At 44.7% G+C, this 20,511-nt stretch overlaps 1 protein-coding gene across 1 annotated transcript in view; it reads left to right on the top strand.

The window, feature by feature from the left end:
- The window catches only part of MTUS2 (microtubule associated scaffold protein 2), a gene marked incomplete at both ends in the record, with an annotated part of 168,973 nt that overhangs the window by 134,673 nt on the left and 13,789 nt on the right, over nucleotides 1-20,511 (top strand). Inside the window, 2 exons of the mRNA XM_084281481.1 lie at nucleotides 13,587-13,653; nucleotides 20,233-20,447. Of these exons, the coding sequence (XP_084137607.1) occupies nucleotides 13,587-13,653; nucleotides 20,233-20,447 (282 nt within the window). The remainder of the gene's footprint in view (nucleotides 1-13,586; nucleotides 13,654-20,232; nucleotides 20,448-20,511) is intronic.

Raw genomic sequence — 20,511 nt, forward strand, 5'->3', positions numbered from 1 at the left:
AATAATAACGTGTTATATACGTGACCAATATGGTGAACAGTATTACCAACAACAGATCTGTACCATGGAAAATTTATAATACACCTCCAAGAGGGAAGATGTCAGCAGAGCAGGGACGCTGCCAGCCCAGTTCCACAACTGGTTTTGGCCCAGAGAAGCAGGTCCCGTGCTAAGGAGGCTCTCTCCCCAAGTTCCCACTATCTTGTTGGTTAGTTTTAACCCCAGTCGGATTCACTGACCAAACACCTGTGTGGCCATAAGGAAGGAAGGGGAGGAAATGAGCAAATAAAGTGAGCAGGGAAGGGAGGAGAGGATGGAATCACCTTCTTTGACAGCAGCACTCCTTTTAAAAGGTTTCAAGCGCTCACAGAAGTGCAATGAGAGTATCACTCTGGGCTTTGAAAGAGAATTTAAGACTAGGTGAAACTGTTTCCAAATTATCCTGCTTTCAGACTTAGAAAAATTAACAATGGTGATAATACCATTAGCAATTAGATTGAGTTCCTTGTGGCCCACACTTGAAAAATAAACTCAATATCCTCAGTTGTCTGCAATTCTGACAGTGTACTCCACTTTTCTCTTGTAGATACAAAAAAACTGTGAGAAAGCCCACCTGCATGTTCTGTCAGACAGTATATAACTAGCAGTGTTTGAAAGGAGAATGTGAAAAGAAGCAGGCTGCTGTAACCACATAGGCAGAGCTGGGTCTTCTTTCTCTCATCTGTGTCATGAATGATAATTCATGGCATGCCACTCGACAACCTCCTGAGCCTCCTGTTCAAATGCATTACTGGAATAGCTTTGTTCTACCCGTCCCTGGCACTGCCTTAGACAAAACCCTGGCCCCTGCTGAATGCCATGCCAGGCTTCTCCTCATGTCATCCTTTGGAGGTGCTCGTTGTCAGTGTCATGATCGCCTCTCAGCACTGACAGCAGGGAATGCCAGGAGGTGGCAGTTGCTGATAGCCTGACTTGTCCCCTACAGCTGAGACATCACAGAAGTTGTGGTGTCTCAGTTATGCATGAGTTCATCTGAATCTGAACTTCACCTGTCTCTTTATCTCCTCACTCCTGCAGTCTCCAGTTCCCTGTCTCCCTTCCCTGCTGCACAGCCTTTCTCTGCAGTGCAGTCTTCAGAATAATTTTTCTTTCCTCTGTTCATCTTTTGTTTCAATCCCTGCTTTGCTTGCTTTTTCAAGGGAAACAGTTTTTCAGCTTCTGGTTTTCACCTCTCCTGTGAAGACAGGCTGAGGGAGCTGGGGCTGTTCGGCCTGCAGAAGAGAAGACCCCAGGGAGACCTTACAGTGGCCTTCCAGTACCTAAAGGGGCCTACAGGATAGCTGGGGAGGGACTCTTTGTCAGGGGGTATAGTGATAGGACAAGGGTTAATGGCTTTAAACTAAAAGAGGGAAGATTTAGATGAGATATTCAGAGGAAATTCTTTACTATGAGGGCAGTGAGACCCTGGCACAGGTTGCCCAGAGAAGCTGTGGCTGCCCCACCCCTGGAGGTGCTCAAGGCCAGGCTGGATGGGGCTTTGGGCTCTGGGTCTGGTGGGAGGTGTCCCTGCCCATGGCAGGGGGTTGGAGCTGGGTGGGCTTTAAGGTCCCTTCCAACCCAAACCATCCTGTGGTTCTGTGATTCCCCACCTCAGCCTTCTCTCCCCATTATCTCTCTCCATATCCCTGTGGTGTTGTCTTCAGTATTCTTGGTTCTCACTTCTAAATGTTGTCTTCTTCAGCTTTCTCCTAGTTTCCTATGTTTACTGCCATAACCACTAATGATGTCCTACCAACCTATTTCCAGAGCTGACAGTCCTCTTGAAAAAAACAAACAAACAAACCAACCAAACAAACAAACAAACAAAAAAAACCACCACCAACAACAACAAAAACCTTTCTCTTGAGGTCCTCTGTGCTATCTTTTCCAGGTCTTGTCCTCAGACTGTTTTCTATTCAGCTTAAGTTAAATATTTGCTTGACATATTTCTCGTGGTATGCTTCTCAGCAGGCATTTTCAGTGCTTCATAAAAGATGGATAATACACAGTTCACTTAAGGATTCTCCTGCTCAGTGACACACATAGTAGTGTTACTACCATTATCTCCCTTCAGATGCAGTGGATGTAACAGAAATTTTTCTCAATACTTTTGCTCTGTTTTTCGTTCTCTTGTCTTACTCCATGAATCTCCATCTTCACAGCAAACTGTGCTTGCCAAGTGAACGAATTAAGGATTTCACTGTGGAAATCCAGGGAAAGCACTATGTATCTCCTAGGAAGGGCAGCCAACCTCCATGAAGCAGGGAGCCATCAGGTCCTAAGAGTTAAGAACCCAAAGCTGCTTATATATGTTTCTCATCCTAGAAAAAGATGATTGCCACAGCACCAGCAGCAAATAAATGCTGTCTCTACACAGCACTACGTAATCTGAAGGTCTTGCTTGCCACATGCAAATAAAAAGCAGATACTGGAGTCAGTAGAGTAGCAATCTGGTGTGAAAATTTGGCTTTTGGGGTTTGATATTTTGGCCTCACTGTGTTACTTAAACTCCCATAAGCATAACAGAGATAGCAACAGTGGTAAAAATTACCCTAAAACTGAAACTTGAAGTGCCTGGTGACCAGAGTTATTAACCAAACATCAAACCCAGTCTGGTGAGTGAATCAGCACAGCCAGCAGTAGAAGCAAGCCCTACAGACCACCCAGATGCTGTTGCTGCGGTCATATCCCTTCACCAAGTGGCCATCTCCAGCCCCTGCATTTTTCTCTCCTCCCACAGCAGGTCCATGCTTCACCACATAACTTTACTCTGCTCCAAATGTTCAGCTTCCCCAACAGCTGCTACATCTGACTGCTTTTACCTCCTGTCCTCTCCTTGTGTGTGCCTCCTCTACATTATGTTGGCATCCTGCAGTGCCACTTCTGGGACCTAGGGTAGGGGGACAAGAGGGTGAGGAAAGGGGTCAGGCACAGATCCTTGCTTGTTCTCCCCAGCACTCTGCTCCTTGTTTGTGTTGTCCCCTAAGGTTTCCAGGGAATTTGGAATCATATCCATTTGCTATCCACTGAATTTGGAGTGATTTGAATCTTTACATTACAGTGCCCTGTAGAACAAGGGTCTGCCTCTAGCTAAAGCCTCTGACCCCTGCCATAACATGAGCAGCGCATGTTAATTATAAAGATAACCATGTTGCTAATTAGAGGAACACTGAGAAGGTGTACCTGCTTGCCTGGAGCTGTTGTTGTGGCAGTGTCACAGGCTTTGTGCTAATGTGACTGCATGTTTGGAAAGTTATGTTTGCAATTAAGATTTTCATTGCTTGTGTCACTGTTTGCACCCATGGTGCGCATCATTATAGGCTGCCTACAGACTTTTTATGTACTTTATTTAATGTTCTGTCTCACATGTAAAGACTTGTAACAAAGACCAGTCCCTGTCAAACACCTCATCAATCTCAACTGTGTTTTTTGGCCAGAAGAATGCTGAGTGTAGGGCAGAGATGCCTTTGGCAATGGAGGAAGCTGGTTGACTATCCTTAGGCATTGGGATGGGACTGGGAGCCCTGGGATTTAATCCTTCCAGTGATAGAAGTTCCCTCCATGATGCTGGCAAATCGCCCTGGCAATGCTGTGAGAGCCCCATTTGCTTTGTACATGTGGGAACTGGGAGGATGAATTTACTCATATGTGCTGGGCTTCTCAGCATGAAAATAAATACAGAGAACTCACAAAACTAAATATAAAATTTGTTCATATGCACAGTTCTGTAGGCTCTCTTATTGTTATGTGTATAGACTTCATAGAAAAAAAAAAAAAAAGAAAGAAAAATAAGGGTGCATTCCCATTTATTTATAACTATATGGTAGAGTTCTGTGCTATTTATATAAGTACATATATACAGGCACATATACATACACAAAGTTAGAGGGTACACGCATTGTAGGTTTACAGTCAATTCTCCACAATATTTTTAAGTAGCCTTTGTTAGGTATGTGCCTGTGTGCATTGCAGTACTATGCCAACCCTCTGAATCATTAGTTAATTTAAACACAGGAAAAAGGATTCCCGACTGCCCCTTGCCCACGTTCATGGCTGCTCAGGGGACATCGGAACATGATGACAAGGTCTGCTGGTAGAGTGGGAGCCTATTCTTTTGAAGGAAGTGGTGGATGTGAACAAGGTGTCATGTCAGAGACAGGTTCAGTCACAACCCATCATCTGAACCCACCTCCTGAGTGCCAGATCTATGGCCATGAAGTTGGACTCTCCAGTTGGACTCCTGGGAGTTTCACATCCCTCTTTTATCTTGGTGAAGGCATACTTTGAAGTACTTGGTGGAATGGGACATGTAATATCCAGCTGGCTATGCTCTCACTGGAGAATTCAACCTGATCTTTTGCCAATTATATCAATTTATTTGATAAATATGCCTTTTTAAAAAAAAAATATATATATATATATATATACCGTAGAACATGTTGAAAGAGAGTAGGAAAAAATATTGTATGTATACTATTTATGTGTGCAATGTATTATCATTATTTAAAGTACAACACATAAACACAGAACTCACAGTAACAGCTTTCAGATTTTCTGATTATAGTTAAATATCTCATTGTTAGAAGAAGTTTACAGATTAGTTTGTGAATGGAGAAAATAAAATAAATAAAAAAAAAAAAGGATGATGAAGAAGAAAATAAATTGATTTGAACCTGATCTTGGAAGGAATTGGGGTCTACTTCTGACTAGGATAGAAAATTCATAGTAATAAATTATCTCACAGGATTTCCATTGTTTATTTTCTGTTGGGTATAAAACAAGCAGGCTCTTTACTGATGTTTTTATAGTAGTCATTTGGTAACTAATCTTGGGCTAAACAGCTAATCTTCAGATTTAAATCTCTGTTGAGATGATATTTTAAGGCATTGGGGACTGGAAACATTTAGAACTCTGATTAAGTGATTTATTGCTTATCCTCTACTTAATAGAGCCTATGGACTGATATATAAAGACCATTATGGAATTTAAATGAATATGTGCTCCATTTGGGGATCTTAGTAAATTATACAAAAATAGCTAATTAAACCCTACCTCTTCCAATTTAATTTGGATAGCTGCAAAATACTGTAATTGGTTGAACAGTAAATAGGAATTGTATTATGCCTGTTTTAGAGGAAAGCATTGATTCTGTTAGTGTAGAAAAAAAAATATACACATGGGACCTTTTTACAATTAAAATAGGTTATTTATAGCCAAGGAGCTCCCCTGGGCCATTTAAGAAAATGTAGATGTCCTCCTTGGGCTTTAATTACCCAGGAGCTTTACCCTGTGAGATGCTAACTGCATTTTTTGTTTCCACTGAAGTCAGTAAGTGTTGGATTACTCACTGCCTTGTAAAACATATCCCATTAAGTAACTTGTTGAGTGCTACTGTTTTGATATTGTCAAATGTAATTTTAACATCCCCATTGCTAATTCTATAGATCACAAGGAACACCTCTCTTTGCAGAGTTTATCTGAATTTTCATAGAATCATAGAATCATCTAGGTTGGAAAAGACCTTCCAGATCATCAAATCCTACCATCAGCCTGACCTACTAGGTCCCGTCACTAAACCAGGTCCCTTAGTGCCACAATTTCTGTTTCCAATGAGGAATCAGAGCAATAGTTTATATGTAAGGTGGGTTTTAACTAACAGCCTAGGTTTCCCTGGGCCCTGTTTGTCTCTGTCTTATCCACAGACCTCTCCTCACTTGTTCTAGGTCATCAAATACAACCCCTTCCCATTGTGGACAAACAAGTTCAATAATCTCTTCCCTAAAATGATACATTTTAGATTAAAAATAATTATCTTTTCCTCTGTACCTGAAGGAAGACATCTTCAGAACCTCTTGTAGCTCAAAGACCTGTATTTCCAAGTTCACATCCTTTTATTCTTATGTACATGTGCTTTGACCTTAAAGTACTTCTCCATCTCCTCATGTTCACCTCCATGGTGTGTTTGTAGAAAACGATCGTATTTAAGCTTTAGCACTGTTTTCTTAGGCAGAAGCAGATAGTGTACTTGGCTCCCCACCGTGGTACAAGCTGTATGTTTCCCAGGTCAGACGTGATAGCCCCAAAACTTGGGTGAGCAAGGCTGTGTTTAGTCCTAGATGACCTCTCACTGGGGCTTTCCATAAAGCATTTAAACTTCCCTCTTCTCTCTTTCCTACAGCCTATGCTTATATTCTCTTTATTAAGAGCTGTATCATAGACATAGTTCGCAGTCATCCTATGACTGAATAAGCAGCACAGTCCTTTCCTTTTGCTGTTACTTCCAGCTGATGAGTCTCTATCTTTCATTCAAAATTCCTGTTAATTTTGCCTAAGATTATGACCTTGGACTTCATGGTATTTTATTTTTTTTCTTGTGTCCGTTACCCTCACCCTAAATATCATCCACCTTGACAAGCATGGTGTTTTGACTCTCCCCTTGACAGATACATACTATTATTTTGCTGTGGTAGTTAAATGGCTTCCAGTCGGGATTTAGACTGAAAAAGATCTAAATCACAGACATGGAAAAAAAAAAAAAAAAAAAAAAAAAAAAGTTCCTACAGTGAGGATGAAACGATTTCACTCTATGGAAAGTCTCTTTTTACCTCTACTCTGTAGCTGTTCAGTAGCCAGCCAAATTCATTTCCATGTGCTGTAAAGAAAAATTAGATCTTGGACATTGAGTGAGTTTTAAAATTTATTTTTCACATTTACTTTTCCATGATGTTCTGAAACTTCATTTAAAGCCCTGGCTAAGCCAAGGAAAAGCAGGAATGAGAAACTAAAGCAAACTGGGAAGTTACCTGAGCACTTAAATGTGATTTAATGCAAGGTTTCACTGGACATTCTTGCTATTAGTTCCTACTATTTTCCTGATCACTTCATGTATCACCAGTCACAGTAGAAAGAAAATTAAGCAAAAAATGCCCACCCAGCGAGGCAATGATGTGAGTTATGGTAGCGTTGCAGCCTTCCCATAAGAAGACAGAGCTGCTTCATTCTCTGAATCATAGGATCATTAAGGTTGGACAAGACCTCCAGGATCATCTTGCCCAACCATTCCCCTACCACCAATGTCACCCACTAAACCATGTCCCCAAGCACCACGTCCAACCTCTCCTTGAACACCCCCAGGGACGGTGACTCCACCACCTCCCTGGGCAACCCGTCCCAGTGCCTGACTGCTCTTTCTGAGCAGAAATGTCTCCTCATTGCCAACCTGAACCTCCCCTGGCACAGCTTGAGGCCATTCCCTCTGGTCCTATCACTGGTTATCTGTGAGAAGAGGCCGACCCCAGCTCCCCACAGCTTCCTTTCAGGCAGTTGCAGAGATCAATGAGGTCTCCCCTGAGCCTCCTCTTCCCCAGACCAAACACCCCCAGCTCCCTCAGCCACTCCTCATAGGACTTGTGCTCCAGGCCCCCCACCAGCCCCGTAGCCCTGCTCTGGACACGCTCCAGGCCATCGCTGCCCAGCCTCAGTGTTTCTATCCCGCTTATGCAACCGATCGCGAATATCCACGTTTTCCCTGGGGGAGGAAATAAGTAGATAGATAAGTAAATAAATCAAATAAATAAATAAATAAATAAGCCCCTGAGCGTTACAAAACTCGCCGCGCTCATTGCAGAGGGCTGTGCCGTGCTCTTGCAGTCCCCGGCAGCGCCGCAGAGCTCCGGCGGGCAGCGGCCGTCCTCGGGATTTAAATCAGCGCCTGAGGGACGAGTCCGTGCTTCGGGGGCGGGTGTGGGGTGGGGATATGGGGTCGCAGGGGACGGGCGCGGAGCTCGGCGAGCCGCGGGCGGCGGAGGCAGAGCCGGGCGGGATGCGCCGAGCCCCGGGGGCGTCTGGCTGGGGTGCGGAGCAGGAGGGAGATCGGCATGAGGAAGACCCGCCTTTCGCCGGGAGCCCGGGCTCCCCGTCGGACCGCAGCGCTGCCAACTTGCCCGATCTTCCCCAAATCGCCTCCCCCGGCCCTGCCCGCGGGCCCCGCAGCGCTCCCGGGGCGCCCCCAAAGCCGGAGCATCGCCCCCAAGCCGGGGGACGGCTCCTGTCGCCATGGGCCACTGCTGCTCCGCCGGCTTTCCCTGCTCCCGGGGCCAGGACGGGACGGTAACCGTGTCCTCTTCTTCCCCTTGAGGGGTCGGTGGGGAGGGGGCGATGCTCGCCCTAAAGGGGGCTGCGGGGTTTGGGGGCAGCGCCTGGCCCCGCGCTCCCAGGGGAGGCTCGAGGGGGATGGCGCAGAGAGGAGGGTTGGGTGAGGATGGGTCCTGCCGGTTGGGTTTTTGTTTTGGGGGGCTTTTCGGCCGGTTTTCATAACCCTGTGGAGCACGAGTGAGGAAAGAAACTTGCCGAGTTTGAGTTTGAAGCCTCTGGTTTACCTCTCTGCTGCTCCTCCTTTCTGGCGTGTTGGAAATCCCATCCAGAAGTGAAAAGGGGGGGAAAAGTGCATGTTTTCGTACTTCGTTTCTTATTTATGAGGCTAAATCAAGCAAATTCCCAGGCATCAAACGGGTCGGGTAGCAAACGTCAGCACGGAGGTAAGGGCATAGCTACAGGTAGCAGGAGAGCAGCCTGTGCGGGAGCACAACACCAGCACACAGCTTTCAGGCGATTTTTCTGGGCATTTGCCTGGCTTTTAAGTGCCAACAGAAGACGGAGAGAATGAGCATATGCATTTAATTTGCTTAATAGAAAATATTTTGGCAGAAACACATCCCGGTGCAGTATATTTCCTTAGAGTTTGGCTTTTGAAAGTATTCACATACGCAGTCTAATTAAAGGCTGACATTGTCTCCTGCTTACCTAATAACGTGTTTAGCTTGGGATATGCTGTTAACCAGGTTAGGGAAAAGGTATGGCTTAATATAAAACTTGTTAGAGTACAGTCACTGGGGGATATGGAGGTGATCAGCTCTGCCTGTAAGGTTTAACAAAAGTAAATTGTGAGGGAGGATTACCTGATACCCGGCGTGATTGAAACAGCACCCTTTTTGGAAGGAAGGCAGCAGATCAGAGTGAACATCAGCCTCAATGTGAGCCAGTTATTTCTTCTACAAGTATCATCTGAGATATTTATTGATACAAGAGAATTCCCAACGTATATGCTTTTCTTCCCATTGATAATATACGGCCTGTCCCCAGGGAACTCTAAATAAAGCACAGCAGTGACTAAGCAACACCTACAGGTCAGTCTTTTTTTTTTTTTTTTTTTTTTTAATATTTTGAAAGTGCTGGATACACAGAAGTCATTCTGAAGGAGCAGTTTTAATAACAAGTGCCAGAGAGCATCTGCATGCAGTTCATTTTCTAGGTGGCACTGTAGGGAAGTAGGAAATGTTTGTGGACATACTGTGCATATATTTGGACCTACAATATAGCACACTGCAAGTGTGTTAATTAGCAGGGAGGAGAAGTGTGTTGATTTGGAGATGTAACCCCAAGCTACTGTGCAAACTTCCTAGCAGCAGGTCAACTTCCTACCTGGGTCAGGGCAATCCTCTGATCCTCCCAGCCTAACCTGTGCCATTTGTGAAATAGACCTAGTATTGCTTACCTATTGTTAAAAGTATGTGGAGGTTTAATTAATTAGCATTTCTAATGAATTAGTATCTCTCGGGCAGTTTTCAGGGGAAACTCAAAGGCAAAGCTCAGCTCTGCTTCCCTATCCCACAGTTATCCCTGGTCCAAAGGAAAACCTCAACCTTGCTGATGTCTCCTTAGCATCTCCTGATGTCCTCCTGTCTAGATGTCATTTGGGGCTCCATGCAACTGAAGGGTTCCTCACTACTTTCCTTTTAACTCTATTGGGACAGCAGCAGCACCTTGCACATCCTCAGGCATCCTTTACAAAATGATCGTCCCAGTTCCCTCAACTATCCCTAAATCCTGCATGTTTTCTTCTGAATTACGCTGCTAAATTATGGCCACTGTCACCTAATTGGACAAATTCCTCCTCCCTGCCTACCTGCCAGTTTTCCTGGAGCAGCTTGGATGCTGCACCAATGGAAGTCCTAGCTCAGTCTGTCCCCAGGGAGTTTTGAATTGAATCAAGAATACACAAGCACCACCTTCAGTGCCTGTTTTATTTGCTGAAATGTAGTCCATTGCTGAGTCTTTCACAGGAGAAATATTGGGAGGTCTGTATGCTTTAAAGCTTATGATAGGAAAAAGAGTTGTTACTGAGGCTTTTATTCAACCAAGCATTACTTTAAGCACAGAGCAAACACACCATTCTACCTGTTCTGTTCCATTTTTCTTGCTGGCTGAGGAGCTGGGACATATTCCAGACACAAGACTTAACCGTTGTGTTATAGAGTGAAATATGAGGAATAAGTTTTTCTTCATCTCCATCATGAGCGTGATTTTATTTTATGAAAAGTATTTCAGTGTCGGAGTCATTTCTTGGGATGCAGCCAATGGAAGACCTTTCTCATAGGTCTTCCAAGCAATAATTAAATCCATAATTCATTAAAAGTACCCCAAAAATAAAAGCAGCATTTTGCTTTGTGCAAAAATCAGTCTTGCTTTCACATTTTTAGGGAAAAAAATCCTGAGTCAGATCACGTCAATATTTTCTTGCCTGCCATTTAACTGCTGCAGTGAAAAAATTAATATTTGCACAAACTTCTGAGAGTGTCTGTGGCCTTTTCAGCCATTGGAAACAGCTGTGTCAGTAGAGTGGGAGCTGAGACTTTTTAAACCTAAGTTGGATTTGGTCCTCAGTCGCTCTGAGTGGCTCGGCTCCTACTTTGGAGCTCCGAAGAGATGCCGAGCCTGTTAGGCACAAAGCTCATGGGAGGACAGAAAGAGTCCTACCTTTTCTGCCTTCTCTTTCAAATACTCTCTTGGGAGAGATATTATTGAAGATTGATTAATTGAATGGGATAGCCTGTTAATTTTGTTTCTTGCACATTTGTTTTGTCAGACTTTACCTTGCGTGCTCGTGAATTTCCTAATTGATTTGATGTTTTGACGGCGGACCCCTGTGAATCTCTGCATTGGACCTGATAGCTTTTCTTTTTCACATCAGATCCCATTTTGCTCTACTGTAACATTTGGTTTCCTAAGCACTGGCATTCCCAGTTCCCTGGCTGTACTGGGGCACTGTGCAGAGTCCCACTGATGATAACAAGGAGAGGCTTTTTCATTTCCTATTAATGTTGCATTGACACTGGTCCCAGGAACATGTGCGGTCCAAACTGATCACTTTGCAGTGACAAAGCAGGTTATAGTACCAGAAAATGTCAAGGATTTGTAAGTGTACATCCAGGAAACCACGAGGCTGATACAAAGATTAGCCAAAACTACACCTTGCCTCTCAAGATAGCACCAGGGACAGCCCAAGCATCTGTCCCAGTGGGGTGCTGTCCATGTTTGAGGATGAGTTATGGGACAGCATCTTAAAGCTGGCACCATGGTGACTCTCTACTCTCTGGAGAGCATCCTCAAGGGTAGGACAAACCTTATCTAAGATCATATAAAAAAGGAGTCTGTAATATTTCTTATGTGGGAGCAAAATTTTAACAACTTTTTTAACTAGGATGTGTTTTTTGTTGTTGTTGGTTTGTTTTTGTTTGTTTGTTTGTTTGTTTGTTTGTTTTGAGCTTACTTTTTGTTTTCTCCATGTAAATACAATAATAGCAATCCCATTGAGTTCTGCTCATCTGTAGGTGCTGGCAATGATTTATTCGGGGCTCCCTTGCCCTAAACTGTTTTAAATTCTGGGAGCTGGTAACCTGAGTGGATGCTTCCCATCTGCGAGTCCTGTATGCAGTACATCCCCGTGCACATGCCTTCAAGGGCACCCGTCCTGGCAGTCTGTCAAGAACACTTCCTAAAATGACTTCAGTGAGCTAACCAGACCGCATGGGCAGATGCAGTGATATTCTCCAAAAGGGGAAACATTATCTCTGCAAGACTGCTGTTTTAGGAGTCTGTGCGAGGGGCTACGATTTTTAACATACCAGGCTATTTTTAGCTGGATCTTTTTATTTCTTTGTGGCTTTTTTTTTTTACTACAGGAATAAATAAATAAATAATAAAAACCACTGCATTTTATTCTGAGCCTAATGCAGTCTGGAGAATCTGCAGTCCTGGCACACGATGCCCAGCGCATTAGTCAGCAGTGTATGGAGCTGCTTGGAGAAGCCCAGCTCTGCTCTTCTGGCTTCTTCTCATACCTGAGTAAGAAAGACATCCACGTAGCCAGGTGCTCCTCGGGCACCCAGGACTCTCTGGTCAGCTCTGCTGATTGTTTGTTTTACAGCAAAATTTTCTGGAGAGTTGAGGTGCTTGGAACTGGCAGAAACCATCCCAAAAAGGACACTGTGTAAGGGATTACCTTGAATTCCAGATTACAATTTCCTGGTATTACCAAAACCAAAGCAGTTCTGTGTTTCTTTTAACAGCATTAAAGTTAAATGCAGAAAAAATAAAGAGAAACATTAGGCTCTTAAAACTTTTTTTCTCACTTTCATTAGATTATTATTGGTCTTGTTTGCTTATTACTGAAAGATTTACTTCCTAGGAGTCGATTTAATTCCATTTGCTACTACACTGCCTTGTCTCTTGAATGTGATTTTTCTGTGGTGCCCTTTAAAGATTCTCAGCCTTTTCTAACCTGGGACATGTTTATAGCAGTCTGATCTAGTTTTCCTAATTGCCAGGGACATGGCCAGCAGGATGGTTTCCTTTGTCTTCTTCCTAACAGGAGTCAGGATACTTTCTGACTTCAAGTGCCTTTACTCTTGGATCAGTAAGCTGGGATTTACTGCATTAAACTAAACTCCTATAGATTTTCCTGAGGCTTTTCTTTGTCAGTTTGCACAGAACTCATGAGATATCTACTGCCAAAGTTGCATGTTAGTAATAAAACCTTAGCATTGTTAATGTAATTATGTTTTATCTTTCCTTTGTCCAGCTCATGTTTTAATTTGTTAAGTATTCAGATCTCTTTTGAGACAGGTCAAGGAAAGGAGCTCCTGTCCTTTCTAGACAATAAAATACCAGAAGTAAATGTGGAAATAGGCATGAGCATCAGGCCATTAATGGTGTCCATATGTGTAGGGCATGCCCACCATGTCTTGAACGGTGTAAGCACCATAATCTGCTCTGCAAATTCAACTGCATGAGCATATTGCTATGTTATTGTATTGCTATGGTAAATACAGGCACAAGTAGATGGAAGATCTAATAGAGCTACTAATACCATCTTGTACACGCAGTCCAACCATGAATAGTTTACAGACTGAATGAATGCAAATGTCTTTTTAGACACGTAGTAGTAATTAGTGTATTCTGTGCTGTCGTGTACACATGAGCTTGTGTATTTGTCCAGAACAAAGGTATTTGTGGCTAATGAGTGGCGGCTCCTAAGCTTGATTTAAAAAATGGATGAGTTCATTTTAATCCCCCCTACCCACCCTGCCACCTCAGAAGAAATGTGAGGAATCAATCTAATCTGCTTTGCTGAATGAACATGTGAAAGTGCTTACCTGGGGTATACCTGGGGACTATATATATTTTTCTCTCTTTTCTTCCTTAAACAGAAAGAAAATGCCCTTGTGAAAATAAACAATTTAGGAGTGGAGATTGCAAAGATCAGGGATGAAGTTGGTAAGTAGCACAAGCCAAGTAACAATAAAAGCATAAGTAACAATAAAAGTGAGAAAACACAGCGTGATGAGAAGGGGGAGCTTGGGACCGCTGCGCACTGTGACTGGGGATGCACCGCTTACTTGTGTTCGTGTGTTTCGTAGTCCAGTTACAAACCAAAGGACAGCAAGCTCAAAACTTGAGTATTAAAATCTCTGAAGCCTCTGGCGTGTTGAAAGACAGCAAATGCAATGTGTCACATTCAGTGTGTGTATTCCCTGTGTCTCCACATGTGCCACATTTCTGTTTGGTTTCTGATCAAGGCAGGAGAGACAGAGGTAGCAGAGATAGGGTAAAGACATCACAACTCTTGGAAGAGGAGGTGAGCTATTGTGCTGGGTTCAGCAAAAAAAAAAAAAAAAAAAAAAAAAAGAGTTTTTTTTTGGCTGAAATCTCCCAAGAACAGGTAAGATGTTAAGATGTTAGGGTCATCTACTCCAGGGCAAATGGAGAGGAGGCAGGACACCTGGAGGGAGAATGGTCAGTCCACGAGGCACCTCAAGTACCAACACATGGTGAAACCACCGCTGTATCTCTGAGCAGGACCTCTCAGGTTTCCCTGCCTGTGGGACCCAGGCGCTGGGTCAGGCACTGAGCAGGGATTGTGTCTTGTGGCAGGAGGCTGGCTTGAATTGCACAGAGTGGTTCAGGCCAACCCCCTGCAGGGGGGACATGGCTGTAGATCCTTCCTGGCAGGCAGGGCTATGCTTTCCCTTCGCTTTGCCCATGACAAGCCACCGCAGAAGAGCTGGGCACAGCCCTTTTCTGATGCTCCACAGCTTATGCTGTGGAGATATGTATGGGCTTCCTCACTGGTCCTGTGGGGATGTGTGCTGGAGAGGAGCCGCCTGTGTCCACCTCCTCCTGAACAAACCACCACTCCAGGAGACAGTGAGATGTTGAGCAGAGGTGAGCGGGATGGCTGGTAAGCCATCAGAGGTAGTCATCTCCGCACAACCCTGAGACAGAAGATGTACAGATAGAAGGAATCATGGAATTCATGGAATCAGAGGATACTTTGGGTTGGAAGGGACCTTAAAGCCCACCCATTTCCAACCCCCTGCCATGGGCAGGGACACCTCCCACCACACCAGGTTGCCCAAAGCCCCATCCAGCCTGGCCTTGAGCACCTCCAGGGATGGGGCACCCACAGCTTCTCTGGGCAACCTGTGCCAGGGCTTCACCACCCTCAGAGTAAAGAATTTCCTCCTAATATCTAACCTAAACTTACCCTCTTTTAGTTTAAAACCATTCCTCTTTGTCCCATCACTCCACTCCCTGGCGAAGAGTCCCTCCCCAGCTTTCCTGCAGCCCCCTTTAGGTACTGGAAGGCCACTGTAAGGTCTCCCCAAAGCCTTCTTTTCTCCAGGCTGAACAACCCCAACACCCTCAGCCTGTCTTTGTAACATGGAATGGGGGAGTACATGTTTTAAGCAAACAGAAACCTTGCACAGATTCAGTCCAGGGGAGGTTTGAGGCAGCATTGTGGTATCATAGTTTTACCTTTTCTTCTGTTTTTCAGAATACTTGTTGAAAAGTTCTCAGGTCTTTTGGGGTAGTTTTAATTGGTTATTTTCACTGCAATGAAGTTGTGGTTCTGACTTGTCTCAGTCACTTTGATAAGCAGTCTCTTGTTCATTTAAAGTTAATCAGCCCAGATGAACAGCAAGGGCGTTGGTCAGAAATTCCAGATTTCTCATGTGTATGTTCACCATGTAAGATTCACAGATGTAAATGTCTGGATGAATCAGTAAAATTAGGCTTGACTAGACAGGGTTGGTACAGGTGGTTGGTCCAATGTTTAGTTGTTTAGACAATAGCTCTAATTAAGAAATATTATCTAAGGGCTGAATGTGCCTTGTCTTGAAAGCACATAGTGTCTCATGGCTTCAACAGAAACTGATTGCAGGGTTCCAGTGTACAAAGCAATGAAACCATGAGATATAATCCACTGTTCAGAAAACTCAGAGTGCATTTTTAAAGAAATTTTGTTTGGTAGATAAAATCACTGCTTAAGTAATAATAGTGATGGAGCTTGTGTATGAGGATCCATCTCACCTGACTTCAGATAGGGCAAAGTTGGATGTCTGCTGTAAGTTGGTCCTCAAGGTTCCCCATAAAGTTAATGAAGAGAGAAGAACTGAGAGTGATCCATCTCTGTCAGGTTAATGTCCAGGAGTGTCTCTCTAATCACAATTATTCACCTAATTTCAAACATTTGCATATGAGCTAAGTGTCAAAGTCCATTTTAGGCGTCAGACGCTGAGGTCACATATGGGTGACCAGTGCTGTTTGAGACACCCCAAGGAATCTCAGACATCCACATGTGTAAAACACAGACTATAGAGACCTGTACCCTTCTGGACCCAGGCAAGGTATTTAGGTTCAGATAACACCATCCACCTTTACCTCTAGCACAGCTGTAAAGTAACACACCTCATCTGAAACCATCACTCAGTGAAATAAGAAAGTGCTCCTCCCTTCTCAGCCCGGGGAGGAATGTGTGCGTCTACAGCTATATAAACACTGAGGGACTTGTTATTTTATGCAATAAGATTTCCTCACGTATTTTGCTAGAAATAACAAGGCTAGAAAACACTACAAGCAATTGTTCTATACTCTAGATGCCCATCTTTATAAATTATAAATATAAGTACTTTTCAGCTGCAGCACTGAGACTCCTGGAATAAAGAGGTTTTGAACACCTTCTGTTTCCCCTCAAACTAATGGAAATTAAATGCCAGAATTACGTGTTCCTTTGCTGTCAGACAAATGACATGTGAAGTGAGTGGAGAAAGGTCTGGAGATGCATAAATGCCTGGATGAATGGAAGACGATCAGACGCTGAGTTTAAAACCTGTACTCTCTGAATCTGCAAGAGTTTGAAAGCCTGTGCACCAGCTCCCTCTGGATGTGCCTCCTGATCAGAAGAGACAGCCTGAGCGAGGGCTCTGTGATTTGTTGTGACCCTGTGGCTAAGGGTCAGAAGTAAGAATACAGCCTGCATGGTTTGCTATCACTTTCGGATGAAGAGCCCATTTCTCATGTCAGAAGTAGCCGGTCCCGGTACACATGACATCAGCCCCCCAGTTCCCATGGGGCTTACCCTGTGGAAGGCAAAGAGGCTGGGCTGCAGCTCAGGCTGGCTTTGTGCAGGAGGATCAGTCCATTAGTGACATCTCCCTTTCCCTCACCTTCCCAGCCTGGCCTGAAATGGGTTTTGCTCATCTGTTGTGCAGTGTAATGAGGCAGGGAAACGACCAGCTCAGGGAGCAGGGAGGCAATGGCAGCTGCTCTCGTGTAACCCAGCACGGCTGCAATCCTGGGAAATGCCATTTTCTGTTAGAGTCATTTCCAGCGTGTAAGCAGCAATTGAAATACCTACAGAGAAGGAAAAAGAAAACCAGGCTGTTAACTCTTCTCAACAGCAGCTGATAGCAGTTGCATCCTGCTTGTCTTGTGCCTTTTCTTCCACGCTGGTATTGAATAGATACAACTTTTCTTACTGATTTTTTTCTTCCACGAAAGGAACTCAGTTTTACAGTATCCGTATCCAGATGTCTGAAAGCAAAATTCACCATTTTCCAGCAAAATTAGAAGAACTTCTGTTCAGGCCTCAGTTTGATTCAGTCTGATTAAAAGCTGACTCCGGCATGGCAGGCTCTCCCATGCCATTATCTGCTCCCAAGACAGATAAGAGAGGCACAGACCTTGTGTTTGTCTGCATGAGTGTCTCCCTCTGCTCCTCCTGTCCCAGCAGACCCAGGGGACCATCTCCTGTCTAAGAGGGTTCAGTCTTTCCACCTCATGCACAAGGTCTAGATCTGGGAGACAGTGGTAGGGAACATTCCTTATGGTTAAAGGTGTTTTATACACAGCATCGGGCAAATTTCCTGGGATTTTGCCTCATTACCTGTCTCCGTTAGCATTTTGGGGTAAATGACACACCAACACACTTTTCCCACTTTGCTCTTCTGTTTTGCTTCTACATCAGGGTTTGATTTGCAAGGCGTGAACACTTTTGTGTTTCAGGTTACGCAAAGCGTTTCAGGTTCTGGAAAGCGTTTCAGATTGACTTTCTTTTGGTTGGAACATGCCACTTCATTGCCTGCCCTCCCTGTGCACTGGGTAATCTCATTAGAGAGGCTGGAGAGAGACAGGTTTCATTACAGCTCCAATTTAAAGCCTGAGTAAGTTTCAATTATTCTGAATCCAGAACTGCAAGCTTTACCCTTTGTCCTCCAGCTCCATGGTAGCTTTGCACACCAAGAAAAACTGCTAACGCAAAAGAAAGAGAGAGGGTGTACAGCTAAAATCCAAATGGCCAAGGGACAGGCCGTTTCAGCTAATAACTATATACATTACAGCTGTTCCAGTTCAGGTATGAGGCAGGTGGGAAAGATTTCTACATACCATTGCTGCTGTGCTAAGCTCAGTGGTTCAGCCTCACTTCTCTCCCTTTCTGTAAGGAGTAGGGGGAGCCTGACAGGGGCACAGCATCCATTTTATTGCTCCGGAAAATGTCAGGATCAGAGCAGGACCACATCAGTGATATCTGTCTAGACATACTGAAGAAGTTTGAGTGTTGCCAGCCACTAAGTGGGGAAGCAGAGCTGAAAACAAGATGAAAAATAGCTGTGTGGGAAAGGGGATGATTAGCTTGGGTGCCCAAAGTAGCTTGCATGGATACAGCTAATATGAGCTGTGGTCACAGCAGTAGGCAACTTAGACAAATGGTTGTTATCCTGTAAAAGTGACCTTAATCATAGAATATCCTGAGTTGGAATGGACCTAAGAGTACCATTGAGTCCAACTCCTGGCTCCACACAGGACCACCCCAAAACCAAACCATGTGTCTGAGAGCGCTGTCCAAACATTCTTTGACCTCCAGCAGGCTCAGTGCTGTGACCACTGCCCTGGGGAGCCTGTCCCAGTGCCCGGCCACCCTCTGGGTGCAGACCCTTTCCCTAACCCCCAGCCTGACCCTCCCCTGTCCCAGCTCCATGCCGTTCCCTCGGGTCCTGTCACTGTCCCCAGAGAGCAGAGCTCAGCGCCTGCCCCTCCGCTCCCCTCGTGAGGGAGCTGCAGGCCGCCATGAGGCCTCCCCTCAGCCTGCTCTGCTCGGGGCTGAGCAAACCAAGGCACCTCAGCCGCTCCTCATACATCTTCCCCTCTGGACCCTTCATCACCATTGCAACCCTCTTTGGACACTCTCTAATAGTTTTATGCCATTTTTATACTGCAGTGCCCAAAACTACACATAGTACTCGAGGTGAGGCTGCGCCATTGCAGAGTAAAGCTTAGTCTGATGCCATAGAAAGGGGGTGACAGCATATTTGAAAGCTTAACATTTTGCTAAACCAGCTATGGGTCTAAATCAGGAAAAAAAAAAAAAAAAAAAAAAAAAAAAAAAAGGTCTAGGAGTGCTATTTAAAACATGTCTTTATCCCTAGTGTTGTTCTGAATGTTATGGTTATTATTATTTTAATCACTTCTTACCTGTTGGATCTTTGCAAATGAGCAGACTTGCTCTCTAAATGCAGTCCATCTGACCTTGCTCAACTGGTATCAAGCCTTCTGTATCTGAATTGATTACAACCATTCAGTGGCAAAGTAAGAAGCTGAGGAGCACTCTGTAGGACTGCTATCCTGGGACTCAGAGAACGATATAGGGGAGGGAAAAAATGGGGAAACAGACTGAACATGCCTGGCATGATGGAACTGTTGGAGCTGCACCTCCTGAAACAAGTTATAGACACTCTTGTGAGTTTAGAGACATGGTCACTGGGTTCATTCAAGAGTAAAAAATTCACACTTCCTAATTGCCTTTCCTGGGTGCTCTCTGATTCCATGGAGCACACGAGATAGCGGTTTGAATATAAAAATGTTTACAAGTGTGCATTAATGGTTTTAAGAGGTTCTTGATGGAGCTGGTATAAGAGACAGGCCTATGGGATAAGAAACTTCTAGCACATGGAAAATGGGATGCATGAGATACATCTTTCAGTCAAGTGACCAATGATACTCCCCAGATAATGTGCACAAAATGCTCCAAGAACCCAGGGATTTTCTGCTTGGCCAATCCCTTGGCCTAGGCCATGTCTTGAGAGGATGAGATAAGGAAAATCTTGTACCACAGATGAAAGGCTTTGTGTCAAGTGATTGTCTCACATGACATTTCTGGCATCCAAGACAAAGGAGAAGCCCCAGAGACTTGAATTACAAATCCAAGATTGTGCTGGCCAGGAGAGCACATCCCTGCAGAGGGATGGAAGTCCATGGAGTTCCCTGCTTTTTATGATTATCATTATTATTTGTAACCAGATCCCAGCTTTGCAAGGGATTTTGCAGGACTCTGCCAGTGCCTCTGTTTAAATAAATGCTTGTGTGTATGTGTGTTGGAGGGAGGGAGGCAGAGAAGGGTCTGTGGGAGGCAGAGACGGATCTGTGAGAGCCTGTTTATGGCTGGTGCACCACTGTGCTCAGCGCTGCACAGAGCTGGTGCCACCACTCACTGACTGTATGATCTGGTGTCCTCAGCCCTCAACACAGCAAGATGGAAGAAACTACAGAGCGAGAAGGAGGAGCTGGAGAGGCGCTTCGAGGAGGAAGCGAGGAAGCTTCGCTGGCAGCAGCGGGAGGAGCTGCAGGTGCTGGAGCAGCGGCTGCGGGAGGAGTACAGCGCCAAGATGGAGAGCCTGCAGGAGCAGCACAGGCTGCAGCTGGAGCAGGTCAAGTCCCAGCATCAGCACCAGGTCAGTGCCAACCTGTCTGCTGTTGAAAAGCAGACCATGCCAGTACTGAGTTCAGGTAATGAAA

This window comes from Netta rufina (assembly GCF_964035555.1).
Source record: "Netta rufina genome assembly, chromosome: 1".
NCBI lineage: Eukaryota > Metazoa > Chordata > Aves > Anseriformes > Anatidae > Netta > Netta rufina.